The sequence below is a fragment of the Symsagittifera roscoffensis genome, chromosome 9, assembly GCF_963678635.1.
Source record: "Symsagittifera roscoffensis chromosome 9, txSymRosc1.1, whole genome shotgun sequence".
Classification (NCBI taxonomy): domain Eukaryota; kingdom Metazoa; phylum Xenacoelomorpha; order Acoela; family Convolutidae; genus Symsagittifera; species Symsagittifera roscoffensis.
This window is the reverse complement of record NC_087070.1, coordinates 36,954,580-36,976,601: the sequence shown is the minus strand read 5'-3', so window position 1 is coordinate 36,976,601 and position 22,022 is coordinate 36,954,580. Positions and strand designations below refer to the sequence as shown.

The 22,022-nt window shown below is 35.3% G+C and overlaps 1 protein-coding gene across 4 annotated transcripts; it reads left to right on the top strand.

The window, feature by feature from the left end:
• Positions 1-513: 513 nt before the first annotated feature.
• Positions 514-21,765, top strand: LOC134853950 (uncharacterized). Of its 4 annotated transcripts, none has more exons than XM_063869967.1 (11): positions 514-631; positions 5,566-5,707; positions 5,948-6,078; positions 6,308-6,451; positions 9,206-9,347; positions 9,588-9,718; positions 9,948-10,091; positions 13,312-13,507; positions 14,422-14,569; positions 19,684-19,798; positions 21,488-21,765. In XM_063869967.1, the coding sequence occupies exons 2-11, from the start codon at positions 5,683-5,685 to the stop codon at positions 21,638-21,640; spliced, it is 1,329 nt and encodes a 442-aa protein (XP_063726037.1). In that variant the 5' UTR covers positions 514-631; positions 5,566-5,682; the 3' UTR covers positions 21,641-21,765. The 4 variants fall into 4 exon arrangements, with proteins under 4 accessions (XP_063726037.1, XP_063726035.1, XP_063726036.1 ...); XM_063869965.1 differs by lacking the exon at positions 514-631 and adding an exon at positions 663-1,000; XM_063869966.1 differs by lacking the exon at positions 514-631 and adding an exon at positions 1,036-1,786.
• The last annotated feature ends 257 nt before the right edge of the window (positions 21,766-22,022 follow it).

Here is a 22,022-nt window from a genome sequence, read left to right as displayed (position 1 = left end):
GAGAAAACAGAACAACCGCAAATCTAGTGAACAACAGTCACACGAGAACGAGAAAAATACGAAGCCTCTTATCGTGACATTCACGCACGATAAGACCCTTAGTGAGAGAAGATTGTGGGAAAAGAGGCTTCGGTGGTGGAAAGCAGTACCCTCACGTGCCACGAATTTGGAGTGATAACAACGTTATCTTGAGGAGAACACGGAAGCGGAGGCTTGGTCCCCTAGAGACTGTTATATGGTGAAAGACTGTGTTAACTTTTTAGCTACTCTGATGCCATAGAACTTTGAATTGACACCGGTATTATCTGATATTTTAGAATATGAGTAGCTAGGAAGAGGAAAGGGTCAATCCGTCTCCAATGGATTTAATATAGAGTTGTCACCAAAAACATGTTAAAATAGGGTATTCGAGCCGTGTTTTTAATAGCAGTCACGTAGTCTGAGGATCCGAGACTCAGCTATGTGGTTGTGTTCGCATGTAAACGAAAGCTGATCAAAAGTCGTTTGACTGATGGCCTAAAAATAGTAACTTTTTACTTAGCCCTAAACAGACCAGAAAATCAACTGGCAAGGTCGAGACGGTGAAAAACGAGTAGAATTAAGTTAACTGACGCCTGCCAGTCGTTAATAGGTACTTTTTCTTCGCTCCGTCGCTGTGTAGTATTTGGGCAAATGTTATAGAGCTGATAGGACCAGAATTTACATGCATGGCCTGAAACGATATTGTTTCTGGTGTACCCGTTTTTAGCCGTCTATTTAATTATTCGTTAGCGGTTTTCAGGTTTTAAATGTGAAACGGTCCATCTAAAACGGAATGACGACAGTTTCGAAAGAAGTTAAAATTTTGATTGCGTTCTGTGCTGTTGCTAATTTCATCAACACAGCCGATAGAGTTCTTTTGCCGATATGCATGGTCCAGATGTCAAAACAATACGACTGGAACCTAGGCTTTCAGGGTTGGGTTCTTAGTGGCTTCGGATTTGGATATATTAGTTCTCAGGTTGAATTTTTTATTTCACAACAAAAGTTATCACAAATATGCTATTGAACAGAAAAAAAACAGAACAATAAAAAGTCTAATTATAACAAAGATAGCCGGTGGCTGTGTATGTAGCCTTGAAAAGGGGGCTAGGTTTTCTCAGAGACCGGTTTTCTAGCAGAGTTAAAAACAATTAAACAGTCAGAACGTTAGTTTCAAACGCGTCATTGTCAAGTAGAATACGTTTGCTTCGCTGCGCTCATATCCGACACGAGAGCCATACTGCGCGCGAATCAGTGTTTGCCGTTAAACTAGTTTGTTTTCCTTAGATCTTTGTTGACAAACCGTTAGATAATTGTTTAAATTAGGGAAGCTCAACCCCAGATTACGCGCCATTTTACTTCTGTCAATCAGTTATGCGTCAATTTTTGCTGCTTCCACGAAGCTGTCACAACAAAGTCCTAAATTTTAACTTTTTATGCTAAAAAACCTGTGTTGGATGGAACACCACTTCTTTATTTAGCTTTTATTCAACAAAATCTGAAATCAGCATTATCATGTAACAAATATATAACATTCATTCCCGGCAAAGAAAAGTCCTGCATTCAATTTCATCATCTTCGGGTTTCTCATTGATCTCTGAACTCTCAGCAGTGGAGCCATAAAATTGGGTTCGTTTTTATTTCAAGAACTCGTTCTTCGGTCAACTTGCTCACTGGAGAAGCGCGCGTCGAGTGTGATTGTTTCATCAAATTCCGCGGTCGTTTTTTTGTTACTGGATCGAAGTTCGAAGAGGCGCTCCGCAAGGTACGTCAATATGTCTATTGGTGTTTAATTTTAGCAAGTGATTTTATTAAAAATTTTACGATGAATGTAAGACCAATATTCAGACAATTGTATGTCATATGCGTGATCTATATCGTCGATTGACCCTCTGAGCCGATAAAAAAATTCTCTACACGAGCTTGCTTCCTTTTTTGCTGAGAATCAGTTGAGTTTAAATGCGTCGAATTCGTATTTTTATCTTTCGTCGACAAAATGATGAAGAGAATGCCGAATCAGACAGTCTTATTATCAATGATCAATTGTGTTACGTCCATGGTGTCCCTTGAGAAGCAGTTGAACTGAGCCTGAAAACACATGTTTTTCTTATACAATTTCAATTCCTCCGCTGCACTTCGTGGAAACAAGTCTTTGATTGGAATTGAACTTAATTGTGTGTAATCTCTATATCAATGGTTTTTAATAAATGGAAAGCTAATGCAATTGCATTGAAGTTACCGACAGTTGTGTATAAAAATAACACTCGTACAAAAGAAATAGTATTTGATATCACTGTTCGACTGCTTCTCTACAAAAATCACGATTTCAACTCACGTAAAAAAAAATGGATGTCATTGCCCGTATTATTACATTTCGACGAAATTGACAGCACCACTGCATCGTTCAATTTTTTAAAAAAGAGTAGCACTCTAGTGAATTGTAATCTAATCCAAAATGTACGTATGCAAATCCGTGGCTTGAATTCCGTTTTCATAAGTATGTCTGTATATCTTACGATTAGTTTTGCCGAGGTTATTAAAACTTAAATTTTCAAATGTATGCACTGTTTTTTTTACATATATTTAGTCTTAGTTTGATCGTTCTATTGCATCAGTACTTTCATCGGAGTTCATTGATTTTATTCTTCAACTTGCTCGCTTTTTTTAAGCAAAAAATCTGAAATTTAGAATTAATTTTTAATACACTTCACTGTATTAAAGAACACTATACTTAGTTTTTAAAAAGTAACTAGCAATTAACGCACCTTCGGTGCTTCGAAATTTTTCGACAACTCATGAAAAACCGCATATATTGGAAACAACATCTGCAAACTTTTAGTGTACTCTGACTGCACCCAATTACAGGGTTGGTAATTTCGAACTTTTAAATTTTTTTATATTCCCATTATTTAAAACATACAAGCGTCACCTCGAAAACTTAATGGGCCTCTGGAGAAATTTGGAAGCCAGATTTGCAACCACTGAGAGTCCCTGAGAGCACCCTACTATAGGGTTAGGAATCCAAAATTTTGTGAATTTTTTTAAACCTAAGATTCCCGAAAAAAAAAATTGAAAAAAAACGTCGTATCTCGGAAACTAAAAGGATTTGAGCATTCATATTAAGAGGCAAGAATTGAGACGCCTGGGTGTACGCTGACAATACGGTTGTATCTTCATCAAGTTAGTAGTTTCAAATTTTCTAATTAGTAGAATTAGAATTTTTAGAATTTCTTTGTAGATAAGTTCTTTGAGAAATTTTGAAAAAATCGAAAAACGTCACATCTCGGAAACGAAAAGCATTTGAGCAGTCGCGTTTAGCAGTCGCATGTGGCAAGATTTGCAACTCTTTAGAGTACCCTGACAACACCTAACTATAGAGTTGGGAATCTCAAATTTTGAAAAATAATTAATATTTGGAGGCAAGATCCGCAATCTTTGAGATTACTCTGACAGGACCCAGCTACAGGGTTGGGAATTTCAGATTTTGCGAAAAAAAGTTGATAAGTTTTCTGAAAATTTAGAAAAAATCCCAAAAAACGTCACATCTTGAAAACTACAAAGAATTGAGCAGTCATATTTGGAGGCAAGATTCGCAATCCTTGAGAGTACTCTGACAGGACCTTACTACAGGGTTGGGAATTTCAGAATTTAAAAGAAAAAAATAATTCAAGTTTTCTGAAAATTTTTGAAAAAATCGCAAAAAACGTCATATCTCGAAAACTACAAAGAATTGAGCAGTCATATTTGGAGGCAAGATTCGCAATCTTTGAGAGTACTCCGAAAGGACCTAACTACAGGGTTGGGAATTTCAGATTTTTAAAAACTAATAATAGGTTAAGTTTTCTGAAAAATTATGAAAAAATCACAAAAAACGTCATATCTCGAAAACTACAAAGAATTGAGCAGTCATATTTGGAGGCAAGGTCCGCAATCTTTGAGATTACTCTGACAGGATCAAGCTACAGGGTTGGGAATTTCAGATTTTGCGAAAAAAATTAACATAGGTTTTCTGAAATTTTTTTGAAAAAATCACAAAAAACGTCATATCTCGAAAACTTCAAAGAGTTGAGCAGTCATACTTGGAGGCAAGATTCGCAATCTTTGAGAGATCTCCGACAGGACCTAACTACAGGGTTGGGAATTTCAGATTTTTAAAACCCAATAATTTAAGTTTTCTGAAAAAATTTTTTTTTGAAAAAATCACAAAAAACGTCATATCTCGAAAACAACAAAGAATTGAGCAGTCATATTTGGAGAAGAGATCCGCAATCTTTGAGATTACTCTGACAGGACCCAGCTACAGGGTTGAGAATTTCAGATTTTGCGGAAAAAAATTAATATAAGTTTTCTGAAAATTTTTTGAAAAAATCACAAAAAACGTCATATCTCGAAAACTACAAAGAGTTGAGCAGTCATACTTGGAGGCAAGATTCGCAATCTTTGAGAGTACTCCGACAGGACCTAACTACAGGGTTGGGAATTTCAGATTTTTAAAAACCAATAATAATTTAAGTTTTCTGAAAAATTTTGAAAAAATCACAAAAAACGTCATATCTCGAAAACTACAAAGAATTGAGCAGTCATATTTGGAGAAGAGATCCGCAATCTTTGAGAGTACTCCGTCCGACAGGACCTAACTACAGGGTTGGGAATTTCAGATTTTTAAAAACCAATAATAATTTAAGTTTTCTGAAAAATTTTGAAAAAATCACAAAAAACGTCATATCTCGAAAACTACTAGGATTTGAACAGTCATATTTGGAGGCAAGATTTGTAACTCCTTAGAGTACTCCGACAGCACCCAACTGCAGGGTTAGGGACTTCAAGTTTTGTAAATTATTTTGTTATTTGAAATTTCTGAAAATTTTTGAAAAAATCTCAAAAATCGTCTTATCTCGTTAACTAAAATGATTCGGGCATTCAAAATTGGAGGCCAAATTCGCAACCCCTAATTCGATATTGGGCTGCTTAATTTAAACTCGGTAAATCAACTACTAAAATCAAATTGGAAAATCGAAAAAAAAATCTTAACCATTGCAATATACGATATAGCTTAAACATGCAAAAATAATACGTTGAAAAAGCTTAAACATGGCGAGATAGTGAAGCCCGCATTTAAATATATAATAGATTATCGTTTTTTTTCTTTTTTGATAAATTAACCATGTTCCACAACTTTTTTTAAACATAAATTTGAAGAAAAAATGATTTTAAAATTAATTCCGAACACGGAGCTAAAAACCTTCCAAAACTATTTTCATTGGAGTAAAACTAAATGTTTGCGGCATAAATCAATCAGTTCAAACCGGTTTTTCTCAGTAGTGCAAAGTTTTTTTGGAACTTTTTTGTCGTTCGAATTACGATTTTATAAGAGCTTTAAAATAATATATTGTTTGTCCTATTTCAATAACTATTTGTGGTACCTGATTTTGCGTGACAAAAAATAAAACACCAAAGAAAATTTTATACATTTTAACAATTATTCGTACATTTTTCATGTTCAGTTAAATTGTTTATTTTGAAAAATAATAAAATTTGTTTAAGGTCTTGGGCGGCAGTCTTTCAATACGCCTTGGAGGAAAAAGGGTGCTGACCTTTGCAGTATTTGTGTGGTCATTGGCAACCTTCCTTACTCCTTTCTTTGCACATTTTGACGTCGTCATGATTATCACCCGGGTGGGGTTAGGTGAGTTGGATTACCTGTTTACAAATCAAGAGATGCGTTTTTAAAGTTCTTATCTGAGAGGAGGGTAGATTCAACTGGTTAATGCTCTTCTTTCTCGGATTTATTTCAAAACTTAGATAGCCCTTTTTTAAATAAAATCTGGAAACTCAGTTTTTCTTTAACCGTTCTCTAATAGACTAACTTCTTCAGAAATGAGCTTCGAAGTATCTGTAAAACAAAATTATCTTGCAACTATTGCAGGACTGGCCGAAGGTCTGGCTCTTCCGGCAATCTTCCAGATCTTTTCGGAGAATGTACACAAAGAGGAACGAGCCAAAGCCTTCTCATATTTGGTCTCAGGGGGCTCTGTGGGTCAAGTGGTCGCATCTGTGGTAAGTTTCTCGTTCACTTCCAAAAGAGGCTGTCTATGAATTTTTCATTCCAAGAAACATATCAAACATTCCGACCAATGTCCATGCGCAAGGATTTTAGCTGCAATTCCTCTTTGCAAATAAAATACCAATAGTGTATACATTTCGTTGGGTTTTTTCGACGCAGCTGTCGGTTCTGTTTTTCTACGCAGCTCGTCGGTTTATTACTTTTCTCAAGTATTTTTAACAGGTGTGTCCCCAAATGGTATGGCAGGCCAGTTTTATCTCATTCGGGGGACTGGGGTTCCTGTGGGGTCTCCTATGGCTTCTCTTCATCAGTAGATGCAACAGCGCAACACACAAACTACCCGAATACTCTTATGTTGCTCCAAAGGTAAACATTTTGAGGCGTTATACCTTTTCTTATACCATGGGCATTGGAAAACATATCATGGATATTTACAAGTGCGAGCTTGCGAGCGTTAGTGTATTAGAACGAACTTTCTTTTTTTCTAACCTAACTCGCAAATAAAAGTGTTCATTATTTGGTTGCAAAGTGTTCATTATTTGGTGGAATTTTTGCTATAATCACGATCTGTAGCATTGGAAATTTCATTGCATCTTTTTTCTGCTTTATTCGCGCAAGAGTTTTCGAATAATTAAGCGTCGGTGGCTGAGTGGTTTATTGCGTGAGAATCATATTATCTAGGTCGCCTTAGGTCGGAGATCGAATCTGAAATGAAACCGAATTTTTACTAATTCGAGGATCATTTCTTTTTTTTTACACTTATAGAGCTGATTTTTGTCGTGCTCTCGCTAGTGTTTGCGAAGCACAGCTTCGCCTCTGTGCGCAAAACACACTTTGACCTTGCAGAACATAGCTTGCGCATTGCAAATAATCCCATGGATATCTACACCTGCGAAGCAAAGTGTTTTAAGTACGAACTTTCTTTTTTTTCCAACCTAAGTTGCAAATTTTGTTGCGACTTAGTCGCAAATATTGTTGCGGTTTAGTCGCTAATATTGTTGGGATTTAGTCGCTAATATTGTTGCGAATTAGTCGCAAATATTGTTGCGAATTAAAGCAACAATATTTGCTGCATCGAATTGGCATGGCAGCTTATTTGTTGCACCTTTACAGCTTATTGATAACATGTGCTTCGTGAACCAAAAAAGCTATTTGTTTCAAACAAGAACAACAATAAAATCTCGATTTCAGAAATTTTCTAACTTAATATATCTTATACGTAATCTTATAATAAATTATACATAATGTGGCTTATTGATATGCAATTTATTACATGCAAAATTGTATCTTTTTGTATTTGGTGCTACTTTTGCTGCATCGAATTGGCAATTTATTAGCAAATATAGCTGCGTTATTGGTGGCTAGTTTTAGGGGAATTTGAGCATCCGTGGCTGAATGGCTAGTGCGTGAGACTCAGGTCGCAGATTTTTGCTAATTCAAGTCTTTGCTAAGGCCCGTTTTTGCTATTTCGAGGCTTGTTTCTTTTTTCTCTTATTTCTTTCGATAGAGCTGCTTTTTGGGCGTGTTCTTGCAAGTTTTTGCGAAGCGGAGCTTCGCTTTTGTGTGGAAAACATATTATGGTTAAAGCAGAACAAGCTTTGCACATTGCAAAAAATACCATGCACTTTGCAAAACATACCATGCCCATTGCAAATTATACCATAGATATTGGAAAACGTACATGGATTTTGCAAAACATACCATGGATTTTGCAAAACATACAATGGATAATGCTAAACATACCATGGAAATTGCAAAAACATACCATGGATAATGGAAAACATACCATAGATTATGCAAACATAACATGGACATCGCAAAATATGCCATGCACATTGCAAAACTTAACATGGATATTGGAAAACATACCATGGACTTAGTCGCAAATATTGTTGCGGTTTAGTCGCTAATATTGTTGGGATTTAGTCGCTAATATTGTTGCGAATTAGTCGCAAATATTGTTGTGAATTAAAGCAACAATATTTGCTGCATCGAATTGGCATGGCAGCTTATTTGTTGCACCTTTACAGCTTATTGATAACATGTGCTTTGTGAACAAAAAAAGCTATTTGTTTCAATTAACAACAATAATAAAATCTCGATTTCAGAATTTTTCTAACTTAATATATCTTACACGTAATCTTATAATAAATTATACATAATGTGGCTTATTGATATGCAATTTATTACATGCAAAATTGTATCTTTTTGCATTTGGTGCTACTTTTGCTGCATCGAATTGGCAATTTATTAGCAAATATAGCTGCGTTATTGGTTGCTAGTTTTAGGGGAATATGAGCATCCGTGGCTGAATGGCTAGTGCGTGAGACTCAGGTCGCAGATTTTTGCTAATTCTAAAATTCTAAATTTTAAAAAAGAGTAGCACTCTAGTGAATTGTAATCTAATCCAAAATGTACGTATGCAAATCCGTGGCTTGAATTCCGTTTTCATAAGTATGTCTGTATATCTTACGATTAGTTTTGCCGAGGTTATTAAAACTTAAATTTTCAAATGTATGCACTGTTTTTTTTTAAATACATTTAGTCTTAGTTTGATCGTTCTATTGCATCAGTACTTTCATCGGAGTTCATTGATTTTATTCTTCAACTTGCTCGCTTTTTTTAAGCAAAAAATCTGAAATTTAGAATTAATTTTTAATACACTTCACTGTATTAAAGAACACTATACTTAGTTTTTAAAAAGTATTCATCGTTTTTTTTCTTTTTTGATAAATTAACCATGTTCCACAACTTTTTTTTAACATAAATTTGAAGAAAAAATGATTTTTAAATTAATTCCGAACACGGAGCTAAAAATCTTCCAAAACTATTTTCATTGGAGTAAAACTTAATGTTTGCGGAATAAATCAATCAGTTCAAACCGGTTTTTCTCAGTAGTGCAAAGTTTTTTTGGAACTTTTTTGTCATTCGAATTTCGATTTTATAAGAGCTTTAAAATAATATATTGTTTGTCCTATTTCAATAACTATTTATGGTACCTGATTTTGCGTGACAAAAAATAAAACACCAAAGAAAATTTTATACATTTTAACAATCATTCGTACATTTTTCTTGTTCAGTTAAATTGTTTATTTTGAAAAATAATAAAATTTGTTTAAGGTCTTGGGCGGCAGTCTTTCAATACGCCTTGGAGGAAAAAGGGTGCTGACCTTTGCAGTATTTGTGTGGTCATTGGCAACCTTCCTTACTCCTTTCTTTGCACATTTTGACGTCGTCATGATTATCACCCGGGTGGGGTTAGGTGAGTTGGATTACCTGTTTACAAATCAAGAGATGCGTTTTTAAAGTTCTTATCTGAGAGGAGGGTAGATTCAACTGGTTAATGCTCTTCTTTCTCGGATTTATTTCAAAACTTAGATAGCCCTTTTTTAAATAAAATCTGGAAACTCAGTTTTTCTTTAACCGTTCTCTAATAGACTAACTTCTTCAGAAATGAGCTTCGAAGTATCTGTAAAACAAAATTATCTTGCAACTATTGCAGGACTGGCCGAAGGTCTGGCTCTTCCGGCAATCTTCCAGATCTTTTCGGAGAATGTACACAAAGAGGAACGAGCCAAAGCCTTCTCATATTTGGTCTCAGGGGGCTCTGTGGGTCAAGTGGTCGCATCTGTGGTAAGTTTCTCGTTCACTTCCAAAAGAGGCTGTCTATGAATTTTTCATTCCAAGAAACATATCAAACATTCCGACCAATGTCCATGCGCAAGGATTTTAGCTGCAATTCCTCTTTGAAAATAAAATACCAATAGTGTATACATTTCGTTGGGTTTTTTCGACGCAGCTGTCGGTTCTGTTTTTCTACGCAGCTCGTCGGTTTATTACTTTTCTCAAGTATTTTTAACAGGTGTGTCCCCAAATGGTATGGCAGGCCAGTTTTATCTCATTCGGGGGACTGGGGTTCCTGTGGGGTCTCCTATGGCTTCTCTTCATCAGTAGATGCAACAGCGCAACACACAAACTACCCGAATACTCTTATGTTGCTCCAAAGGTAAACATTTTGAGGCGTTATACCTTTTCTTATACCATGGGCATTGGAAAACATATGGATATTTACAAGTGCGAGCTTGCGAGCGTTAGTGTATTAGAACGAACTTTCTTTTTTTCTAACCTAACTCGCAAATAAAAGTGTTCATTATTTGGTTGCAAAGTGTTCATTATTTGGTGGAATTTTTGCTATAATCACGATCTGTAGCATTGGAAATTTCATTGCATCTTTTTTCTGCTTTATTCGCGCAAGAGTTTTCGAATAATTAAGCGTCGGTGGCTGAGTGGTTTATTGCGTGAGAATCATATTATCTAGGTCGCCTTAGGTCGGAGATCGAATCTGAAATGAAACCGAATTTTTACTAATTCGAGGATCATTTCTTTTTTTTTACACTTATAGAGCTGATTTTTGTCGTGCTCTCGCTAGTGTTTGCGAAGCACAGCTTCGCCTCTGTGCGCAAAACACACTTTGACCTTGCAGAACATAGCTTGCGCATTGCAAATAATACCATGGATATCTACACCTGCGAAGCAAAGTGTTTTAAGTACGAACTTTCTTTTTTTTCCAACCTAAGTTGCAAATTTTGTTGCGACTGAGTCGCAAATATTGTTGCGGTTTAGTCGCTAATATTGTTGGGATTTAGTCGCTAATATTGTTGCGAATTAGTCGCAAATATTGTTGCGAATTAAAGCAACAATATTTGCTGCATCGAATTGGCATGGCAGCTTATTTGTTGCACCTTTACAGCTTATTGATAACATGTGCTTCGTGAACCAAAAAAGCTATTTGTTTCAAACAAGAACAACAATAAAATCTCGATTTCAGAAATTTTCTAACTTAATATATCTTATACGTAATCTTATAATAAATTATACATAATGTGGCTTATTGATATGCAATTTATTACATGCAAAATTGTATCTTTTTGTATTTGGTGCTACTTTTGCTGCATCGAATTGGCAATTTAATAGCAAATATAGCTGCGTTATTGGTGGCTAGTTTTAGGGGAATTTGAGCATCCTTGGCTGAATGGCTAGTGCGTGAGACTCAGGTCGCAGATTTGTGCTAATTCAAGTCTTTGCTAAGGCCCGTTTTTGCTATTTCGAGGCTTGTTTCTTTTTTCTCTTATTTCTTTCGATAGAACTGCTTTTTGGGCGTGTTCTTGCAAGTTTTTGCGAAGCGGAGCTTCGCTTCTGTGTGGAAAACATATTATGGTTAAAGCAGAACAAGCTTTGCACATTGCAAAAAATACCATGCACTTTGCAAAACATACCATGCACATTGCAAATTATACCATAGATATTGGAAAACGTACATGGATTTTGCAAAACATACCATGGATTTTGCAAAACATACAATGGATAATGCTAAACATACCATGGAAATTGCAAAAACATACCATGGATAATGGAAAACATACCATAGATTATGCAAACATAACATGGACATCGCAAAATATGCCATGCACATTGCAAAACTTAACATGGATATTGGAAAACATACCATGGATATTTGAAAATACACCATGGGTTTCGGAAAACATACACCATTTACATAGTAAATTAAACCATGGATATTGGAAATGTACAAAACATACCTTGGAATTTGGAAAAACATACCATGAATATTGGAAAACGTACCATTGACAATGCAAACATCCCATGCACTTTGCAAAAAATAACATGGATATTGGAAAACATAACATGGATATTGGAAAACATATCATGGATATCGAAAAATATACCATGGATTTCGGAAAACATACACCATTGGCATAGTAAATTATACCTTGGATATTGGAAAATGTACCATCGATTTTGTAAAACATACCGTGGTGAGTGCAAAACACACCATGGACATTGGAAAAACATACCATGGTTATTGGAAAACATACCATAGCCATTGCAAAACTTACCATGGACATCGCAAAACATACCATGCACATTGCAAAACATAACATGGGTATTGGAAAATGTACCATGCATATTCCGAATCAGACCATGGATATTGCAAACGTACCATGAATATTGGAAAACATACCATGGATATTGGAAAACATTCCATGCTTTTTGCGAAACATAACATGGGTATTGGAAAATGTACCATGCATATTGCGAATCAGACCATGGATATTGCAAAACGTACCATGAATATTGGAAAACATACCATGGATATTGGAAAACATTCTATGCTTTTTGCAAAACATAATATGGATATTGGAAAACATAACTTGGATATTGCAAAACATACCGTGGATAATGCAAAACATGCCATGGATAGTGCAAAGCGTACTATGCACATTGCAAAACATACACCATGGACTGCAAAACATACCATGGACGTTGCAAAACATTACGTGCACATTGAAAATCATAACATGGGTTTTGGAAAACGTACCATGGATATTCGAAAACATACCATGGATTTGGGAAAAAATACACCATGGACATTGCATAAACATACCATGGATATTGGAAAACATATCATCGACAATGCAAAACATATCATGCACATCGCAAAACTTACCATGCACCTTGCAAAACATAAATGATTATTGGAAAACATACCATGGATATTGCAAAACATACCATGGATATTGGAAAACATGCAACATGGACATTGCAAAACATACTTTGCAGACATTGCAGGCTTTGTACAGACATTGAAGGCTTTGTAAAACATGCCATCGATATTGTATAACATACCATGTTCAATGCAAAACGTACCATGGGCACCGCAAAACAGGCTGTCTAACTATGTTATGATTTGTTTTGTTCAGGTATTCTAATGCATTTTTGAAAATTACAGTAAGGAATTAGTCAATTGGAATTTTTTAGTGTTGTTCAATGTCTTTGTATCACAAATGACGCCTGAGTGGTTCGTGGAATAATATGTGGTTTGTATCCTGACTTATAATCGCCTTCATCCATTTTTGCGAACTAGCTTTTGAAGTATTGTCATAAATTGTTTTGAAATAATATAATAAAGAAAATCATAATGAAATCGTTTTAGTGTATTTGTAAATCTTAGCAAACAGCTGTTATAAATATATCGAGACAACATCAAAAAGACGGTCAAGCCGGTCGAATGGTGTCCTTAGAGTACGGTTTCAACCCAATCGAAGAGGTGGAGGGGGTGTTGGAAAAGAGCCAAATGGTGGTCTGGTGTAGAGTTGAATCCAGTTTTGGTTCTGGTGTATTCTAGTTTTTTTTTTCGTTTTCAGTCCTCGGTGCATTGGAGTGAGTTCGTGAATCACTCTTCCCTCTTGGCAATCTACTTCGCCCACCTGTGCATGAACTGCTCAAATTACACTGTGATGTCGTGGCTGCCCACCTACCTCGACAGAGTGTTCAAGGCCAAACCGGACGAGATGTCTCTCACTGCATTCCCATACGCTGCCAACTCAATACTCGGAGTCGGTCAGTTAGTTCTGCATCATTTTATGCTCTGGCCATTCTTCCTAAGGAGGATAGGAAGGTGTTGCTGTTCGGGTGTTTTTCACGCTTAAACGGGTAGCGCAAAAAGAAAGGGGATCTTGTTAACTATTTCCCCCCTATTGCAATGGGGGGGGGGGGGTGGGGGGTAGTTAACAAGGTACAAAATTCGTGTATGCTTAAGTGTTCAATTTTTTCTTTATAGGGGGGATAATCGTTACAAGGTACTATAGGGGGGGGGGGGGGATAGTTAACAAGATCCCAAAAAGGTCGCTCGGAGTGAGTGATATGTTGTCCTGAATGCTTTTTAATTATGGACAAGCATTCATCATTATTAAGATACGGGTATTTGTATAGGTCATTTCCAATTGTTGGTAATATCTTTTTATGTCGAAGCAAGTGAACAAAAAATCAACTGAGTAAAAAATTCTTACTTAACGTCTGGTGTGTTTTTCTTCCTCCCCCTCTTCCGCAGCAAATTTTTATAAGAAAAAGAGCCAATATCTACCGATTTTTTGCCCAATTAAGTTGCTCAAGATCACCAATATTGCAATTAATTTTTCCAGCTTCTCTACCTCATCGTAAAGTTGCAACATAAAGTTGTCAAAGAAGTGTCCATAAGCCAACTGTATAAAAAAAGTAAAAAATGAAAAAATGTTGATCAAAAAGTTTTCAACTTTGAGGCATTTTAATTAAGGACATAAAAAAATATGGATCTACTTAACAATCTCCCCCCTTTCAAGAAGGGGCGGTAGATTCTTTAGTAGGTACAATAGGGGGGATTGTTAAGTAGACCGAAAGTTATTTCAAATGCGTTCTGATCAATCAAATTCGAGCGAAAATCAAAAATGTGTGGAAAAGAGCCGGCAATAAAGTGTTCGTGTCGTTTTGTGCTTTAGTGGCCGGCCATTATGCAGACTATTTAATTGTGAAGCGCAGTTGGACCACTCTTTCTGTGAGGAGGGCCATGACAACAGTGGGACTAGTGGGACCCGCTCTCTTCACCCTCCTCTTCAGTCTGTCAGACAACGTCGCCCTAGCTCTGCTGTGAGAAGCAGACATTGACATGCAATTTTGTTTTTTGCTTATAAGCAGTTGCCAGTTTTTGATGATTTTTTTCTGTTGTGGATGTTCTTAACAGAAGTTATGAACTGTCAGTAAACGAAGTGAAGATGTTCATTTAAGTCTTTTTGCAAGAAAGAATGCAAAAATTTTTCGCGACCAAGCTGATTTTTTTTGCGGCTTGAGTTGATTTCCAATTTCAATTCAAATATCATTTGCTCAAAGGAAGGCAAGTTACGCTCTCGAATTATTGAATTCCAAATGTCACTAAAAACGGTAATTGATTTTAGGTTTAAAATGTAGTTTTTTAATTTTTCGATTTCCCTGCGGAATAAAAATATCTATTGATCCAGTGTTTTAAGAGTCATACTTTTATATAGGTCTTGGTTTTTTGGGAGTTTTTTTGTTAGCTTAGGAGTTTTCTGTTAGTTTATTTTTTTCAGGAAAAGTCTCAAAAATTTGTGCACGCTAAAATTTGATTTTCGCGGTTTGACGGTTGATTTATTTTTAAGCTCACTTCATTTTTTTGTTAAAAGGAAGGCAAACTCCACTATCGAACAGCAAAAGTGTTAAGGTCTCGAAGGGATCGACTTCTAGTTTCGAAAATGGAATTAATTAATTACCAGATTTCCCATATCAGCGATATAAAAATTTTACCATTGATCCAATTTTCTCAAATTGGGTTAGTTTTATCAAAAAAATGCCAATCATAAAATTTTCCAGAAAATCTGAGAGATTTAACGCTCTAGTTTTTATTTGAAGTTCGAAAGATGAGATTTTAAAAAAAACAAGTCATTATTTTGTTCTGTTCACTTGCCTTCATTTTTCAGCTGTCTGTTAGCTATGTTTACGTTTCTAGGTGCGCACTATATTTTTTAGTATTCGACACAGCAATTGGGGTACAAATAAAAAAATGGTACAAAATTCTGTTTTCAACTAAAACTACCTCACGTTTTATGGCTGTCAGAATTTGCAAGGCGTCCTCTAGTCCAAATCATTTTGTCTTTATTCACCAAGGGTTTTGAATTTAATTGTTTTTTTTTCTGGTTCGAATTCTGGATGCAGCGAAAATTTGTTATAAAATTTCAACGCCTATTTTTATATTTTCTTGCGTTTTTAAAGCTCTTTTGCCATTTTGTCTCTGAGTTTGCGAAGTGCAGCTTTGCATCTATGTTAAATTTGAACGTGAATTGCAGATGTTGAGAAGCTCCTCTTCACCTTTTTCTTGTTTTTAATTAACCTAAAGTGTCGAATGCATGAATTATTTCTGCCCCTAATGTATCTTAAAATAGCAAATTCTTAGTTGTTTTCGTGTTGCGGCTCATATTTTTTTAATTGAGTAGTGAAATCTAATGTATAATAGTGGGCAGCACGAATTTTAATGGTAATGGGAAGCGAATGCATGTTCTTATGGGCCAGATGGAAAAATACTAGGAGCAGAGTACATCCTTTTTCAAGTATGTCACAGCATAAAAGGTTTCAAGCTTTGCGTTTTCTGCTTTACTGGGAAAGTTATCAATCTTCCGAGAACCAAATTGGTTCGTTTTCTATCATTTTTTTAAGGTTGTGTTTTATGAAGATTTTCGCGGACGCTTTACGATTAAATAATTGTAGAAAGTTGTTCGAGAACATATTGCTCACGCTCATTGTTCCGACGGTCTAAAATTGAGCTAACCAATTAAATTGAGAGAGAAACATCTCTAAGCTTAATTTCCTCAGATATGGAAATTGATGATTGAAATCAAGACACTTATTTAGGTCGTAGTTTTTGTTCCGATCATTGAAAATGGGGAGGAACTTCGTATTCGGCCGTTTTAGTTTTTTTTCCACTTAAATTCAGCTACTACAAAATCAGAAGTAGAAGATACCAAATCAGTTCATGTTTAGATGAGCATGTATTCAAAATTTGAGTATGGCACGTTATTTGATTTGATGGTTTGCACTGGATTTGTTTAACACGGTTTCCTTTTCAATTGTCAATATGTTCAGCAGTTCTAGAAATTTTGTAAAAGTAATTGTTCTGTGATGAAAAACACCGAATGAGTTGACGAGTGTGTTGCTTTTTAACGCACTTGTTGGCTCCATTCCATGGTGATGACAATTTTTTTTTTCGCTTTTTCTGAGGACAGCAAAAAATATTAAATTCATTGTTCTGAACAAACTATTTTGAACAGATTTGTTTTTCATACTTTACTTTGTAACTGTAAAAAATGTTCTGTGATAAAAATTGCGTTGCTTTTGACGCACTTGTTGGCTCATTTTTTTTGTGATGACAAATATCGTCTCGCTTTTTCTGAGGACAGCAAAAAATGTTAAATTCATTGTTCTGGTTTATCAAGACGCTTTTGTTCTGCAAACATTATTAGTGCCATGAGGGCTCTTTTACATTTCCCTCTTTTGATTTAAATTTTGAAAACTACTAAAATTTGTCATTATGCAACGAAACTTGGCATGGTGAACAAACTATTTTGAATAGATTTGTTTTTTTTATACTTAACACTTAAGTGTAAGAATTCTTTTTTGATAAAAAGTGCGCTGCTTGTTACGCACTTGTTGGCTCAATTTTTTTGCGATGACAATTATATTTTCGCTTTTTCTCAGGACAGCTTAAAGTGTTAATTTCATTGTTCTGTGATTTATCAAGCCGCTATTGTTTTGAAAACATTGTTAGTGCCATGAAGTTGCTTTCGCATTTTCTCCTTTTTTGTTTTAAATTTTTAAAACTACTAAATTTGTCACCACAACGGAACTTGGCATGGTGAACAAACTAACTATTTTGAACAGATTTGTGTTTTCATACCTTACATCTTATCTCTACGCACAAGTAACTTTTTGTTTATAAAAAATTCCATGCGTATTCGTGGTGGAATTGGGTTGATTGACAAGCGTGTTGCTGTTTTACGCACTTGTTGGCTCCATTTCATGGTGATGACAATTATCTTCTCGCTTTTTTTTGTGGACAGCAAAGAACGTTAAATTCATTGTTCGGTGATTTTTCGAGCCGCTATTGTTGTTAAAGTATTGTTGGTTTCAAGGAGGGCATTTTTCCGTTCCCCCCACGTTTCATTCAAGTTTTGAAAACTACTCTAAGCTTGTCACAGCAAAAATGTCAAACTCATTGTTCTATGATTTATCAAGCCGCTATTGTCTTGAAAACATTGTTAGTGCCATGAGGGCTCTTTTCCATTTCCCTCACATTTTGTTCAAGTTTTGAAGACTACTCTAAATTTGTCACTATGCAAGGAAAGTTGGCATGGTGAACAAACTAACTATTTTGAACAGATTTAGTCTTTAATACCTTACATCGTAACCTATGGAAAAGTTCGTTGATCTGTGATTTATCAAGCCGCTATTGTTTTGAAAACATTGCTAGTGTCCCTGAGCGCTCTTTTCTATTTCCCCCTTCTTTATTTAAGTTTTGAAAACTACTCTAAGTGTGTCATTATGCAACCAATTTTGGCATGGTGAACAAACTAACTGTTTCGAACGGATTTTTTTTCATACCTTACATTGTAACTCTACGCGCAATTTATTTTTCTGTGATAAAAAATGCCATGCTATTTTGTAGAAGGGGTTGTGTTGACGAGTGCGTTGCTTTTTTAACGCATTTGTCGGCTCAATTTCATGTTGATGACAAATATCTTCTCTCTTTTCTGAGGACACAACAAAAATGTGAAGTTCATTATTCTCTGTTTTATCAAGCCGCTATTGTTTTGAAAACATTGTCAGTGCTAAGAGGGCTCTTTTCCATTTCCCGCACTTTTATTCAAGTTTTGAAAACAATTCTAAATTGGTCACTATGCAACGAAACTTGGCTTTGTGAACAAACTATACTTGAACGGTTGTGCTTTTCATACCTTACATCATAACTCTACACGCAATTATTTGTCCTGTGATGAGAAATGCCATGCTAATTTGTAGTGGGGTTGGGTTGACGAATGTGTTGCTTTTTTACGCATTTGTTGGCTCAATTTCATGGTGATGACAATTATCTTCTCGCTTTTTCTGAGGACAGCAATAATGTTAAATTGATTGTTCTCTGATTTTTGAAGCTGCTTTTGTTTTGAAAACATTGTAAGTGCTTTGAGAGCTCTTTTCCATTTCCCCCATTTTTCATATAAGTTTTGAAATTTACTCTAAATTTTTCACTATGCAACCAATTTTGGCATGGTGAACAAACTAACTATTTTGAACAGATTTGTTTTTCATACAATACATCATAACTGTACGCGCGAATAATTGTTCTGTGATGAAAAATGCCAGGCTAATTTGTAGTGGGGTTGGGTTGACGAGTGTGTTGCTTTTTACGCACTTGTTGGCTCAATTCCATGGTGATGATAATTATCTTCTCGCTTTTCTGAGGGCAGTAAAATTGTTATACTCATTATTCGTTATTTCCATTCATTGTCTTATTTTCAGGAGAAAATTATTAATTGGCCTTGTCTCGGTTGAAGTATTGTCCTTTCTCTTAGACGCATTTCCCTGATGTTTTAAGTAATTTGTACAATTTCTTTAATTTATACTTTGTGAAATGGTTAGTAGACTTAATTTACTGGTTAGTAAAAAAAATAGACTTAATTTACTGTTTTGTCGATGTTCGTCAATATCTTTTAAAAACCCTTCGTGAATTTGACGTCCGCTTTGACTATTTGTAGATACGCAACGTTTAATTTGCAGTTTTGATAGAGTAGCAAGTATGTGGTTTTTGGTGTTTGCGCTAAAATTTCTGTTAGTTAGACCAAATGATTTTTTGCTTTTAAAAACATGAATTAAGTGTAAAAGAACGAAGTGGTTGTAACTTTTATACATCGGGATGATTTTTTTTTCAGGAAAGTGTTCACGCTCAAATATGATTTTTCCAGGTTGGAAGTTCATTTTTTTCAAGCTCAGCTCGTTTTTTGTTAAAAGGAAGGCATATCGAACAGCAAATTTGTAAAGGTCACGAAAAATGTGAGCGATTTTCGAAAGTGGACTTTAGTTCTCTGAGAACGTACCTATCGATCCAAATTTATGTTTTTCACAGAGGAAATGAAAGTAAAAGAGCTGAAAGAATAACGAAAGTGTAGAATGTTCGTGGATTATGCTTCTGGCTGTTTCAGTTTCATATCAGTGTCGATGGGACTGTGTGCGTGCAATTCTTCTGGCCATCTGAGCAACCACGTTGAAGTAGCGCCAACCCAGGCGTCGCTGACTTTTGCAGTTTCAAACACACTTGTACGTATGAGGCTTTGTTTGTAAGGTGCTTGATGTTTAGGTCGTGCTTTTTGGAAGGATGAAATCAAGAAAAAGGTTCACGCTCAAATTTGAGTTTTCGCGGTGGCACTTTCAAGTTAAACTCAATTTTTTTTTAAACGAAAGCAAGTTAAGCTATCCAGTAGCAATTGAGCATACGGCGCAAAATTTTATTGTCTTTGTTTAAAATTGTTTAAGTTTTTTCGCACTTTCCCAACGCATTTCAAATGTTTTCATTTCAGTTGATTATTATACTATTATGGCAAAATAGGTAATGTTACGATAGAAATTATGAACAGCAATTATGTCCCAACCGGTAAATTGCTACCGTACAACGGGGTCTTTATTTTGCATTGTGATAACGCTAAAAAATTTTCACACTTGCGAGAGCAAGTGTCTTGTAATCGGGGACTAGACTTTTTTCCTCGTAAACTACTTATCTTACAGATTTGTGAGAAACTTATGTTGCTATATTATCGAACCTGAGCAACCTTCAAGCCCCATCCTTCTTGTCCCGGAGGAAATGCGGTTGCCTTGCACCCTATGTTCTGAGGTTCGAGTTCCGGCCGGACCGTGGTTTTTTAGTGTCTGAAATTGATTTTTTTTTGGGAAAAATTGATTAGTCGGACTACAGTTTGTCGGCTTATGTTATGTCGGCTTAGTTGCCATATCATGGATTTTCGTTGTACTGTGAGCAGTTTTTATTGTAATCTCGATTGACTTCTGTAGCTTTTGTACCCTGACTGTTGTGCTTTCTGTTATTTTCAAGTATTTTTTTCGCTAAGAAACTTTTTTCAGCCTAATTGATTTCGGTTTATCTTTTTTCTGTTTATTGAACTTATTTTACATTGGCTTAAGAGAAAAATGATTATTTTTGCTTTAAGCAAATCAGTTTGGTAGTAGTGTAAACGTTAAAAATTCAAACAATTCAATCGCTGAATTTTTTTATGACAACAATTTACTTTGGCTTTTATTGTATCCTGATCAATGTGTTTTCGGCTTAGTAAACGATAGGCAAATACTAAAAGCTTGTATGTTAGTGGTTGTGTCTCTCGTCTGTTTTTCTGAAATTGATTTTTTGTTCAAGTTCATTTTTTTCTTTTTAGTGATTGCCATCTCACTTTCTATTTGGTAGCTTGCAATACTATATTTTCGTTGAACCAAAATGATGCGAAGTGTAAAAATTCAAATCCAAATATGGGTGAAAACGGAAAGAGCCTCAGTTAATTTAATTTGCAGCGGAATACGAAAGTTACCATTTGATCCAGTTTTCTCAAATTGGGTTTGTTTTATTAAAAATTCAATCATAAAAGATGCTTGAAATTGAAAGAACTTCAACGTAAGATTTTTTGTTTCCGAAAAATTAAAACAAGTGAATCATTTTTTTTCGTTTTCCGTGAGATCATTGACTCTTTCCAACTGTCTGTTGGCTGTTTCAAAAAAAATGTTGTCGTTTTTTGCCGATCTGTTTGAGTTCATCGAGATTGGAGATATCATTTTTTAGATCTCCTTGCTTGATTTTCTGAGATCAAAAACTAATTTCGATTGACTAAAACCACACAATGAAACGTAATTTCAAGCTGAGAACATCTGAATTTTCGGTACTCTCAAACTAGCCACGTTTTTTTTCCAAACTAGCCAATATTCAAACTAAATATGTTTTTTTTCCAGGCCTCGATTCCGGGAATTACAGCTGGTCCAGTGACAGCCACAATAGTAGAGTACACTGGCCAATGGAAGACAGTGTTTCTCATAACATCTCTCATAAATTTAGCTGGCGCTTCTGTCTACATGTCATACAGTGCTACAAGCCAAGTTATTTGAGGGAGATCTCTAGAATTTGAACTCAATTGAAAAGTGTCTTAAAAACACTTAACATTTCTATTTCTTCTAAGCCAAATTTGAAATTACGATGTTTTCCGTAACAGAATTAGTTGAAGTTTGTTCAATGGTCGATTTGAAAATAGTCTAAATTTACATATGGGTTTATCATCATTAATTTCAGATGATCTCATTTTTTTTGTTCGACTTTAAAAAATTTATTTATGAAACTTCTGCGGAAAATGTCGGATTTTCAACATTGCAAATATTTCCCCAAATTTAAAATTTCCTGCTTTATTTTATATAAATTTATATGGCCAAAGTATGCTGTAGATGCAATTATATAAACTGCATGTCGAAATTTAATTGACTGAGTGCATGTTTT

Excerpts from the sequence above, each read along its gene's own strand:
- LOC134853950 (XM_063869964.1), top strand. The coding sequence starts at position 2,215 with ATGGTTTTTAATAAATGGAAAGCTAATGCAATTGCATTGAAGTTACCG. Across the intron at positions 6,079-6,307 it reads GTCAAGTGGTCGCATCTGTG|GTGTGTCCCCAAATGGTATG; the intron begins GTAAGTTTCTCG and ends TATTTTTAACAG. Across the intron at positions 19,799-21,487 it reads TTGCAGTTTCAAACACACTT|GCCTCGATTCCGGGAATTAC; the intron begins GTACGTATGAGG and ends TTTTTTTTCCAG.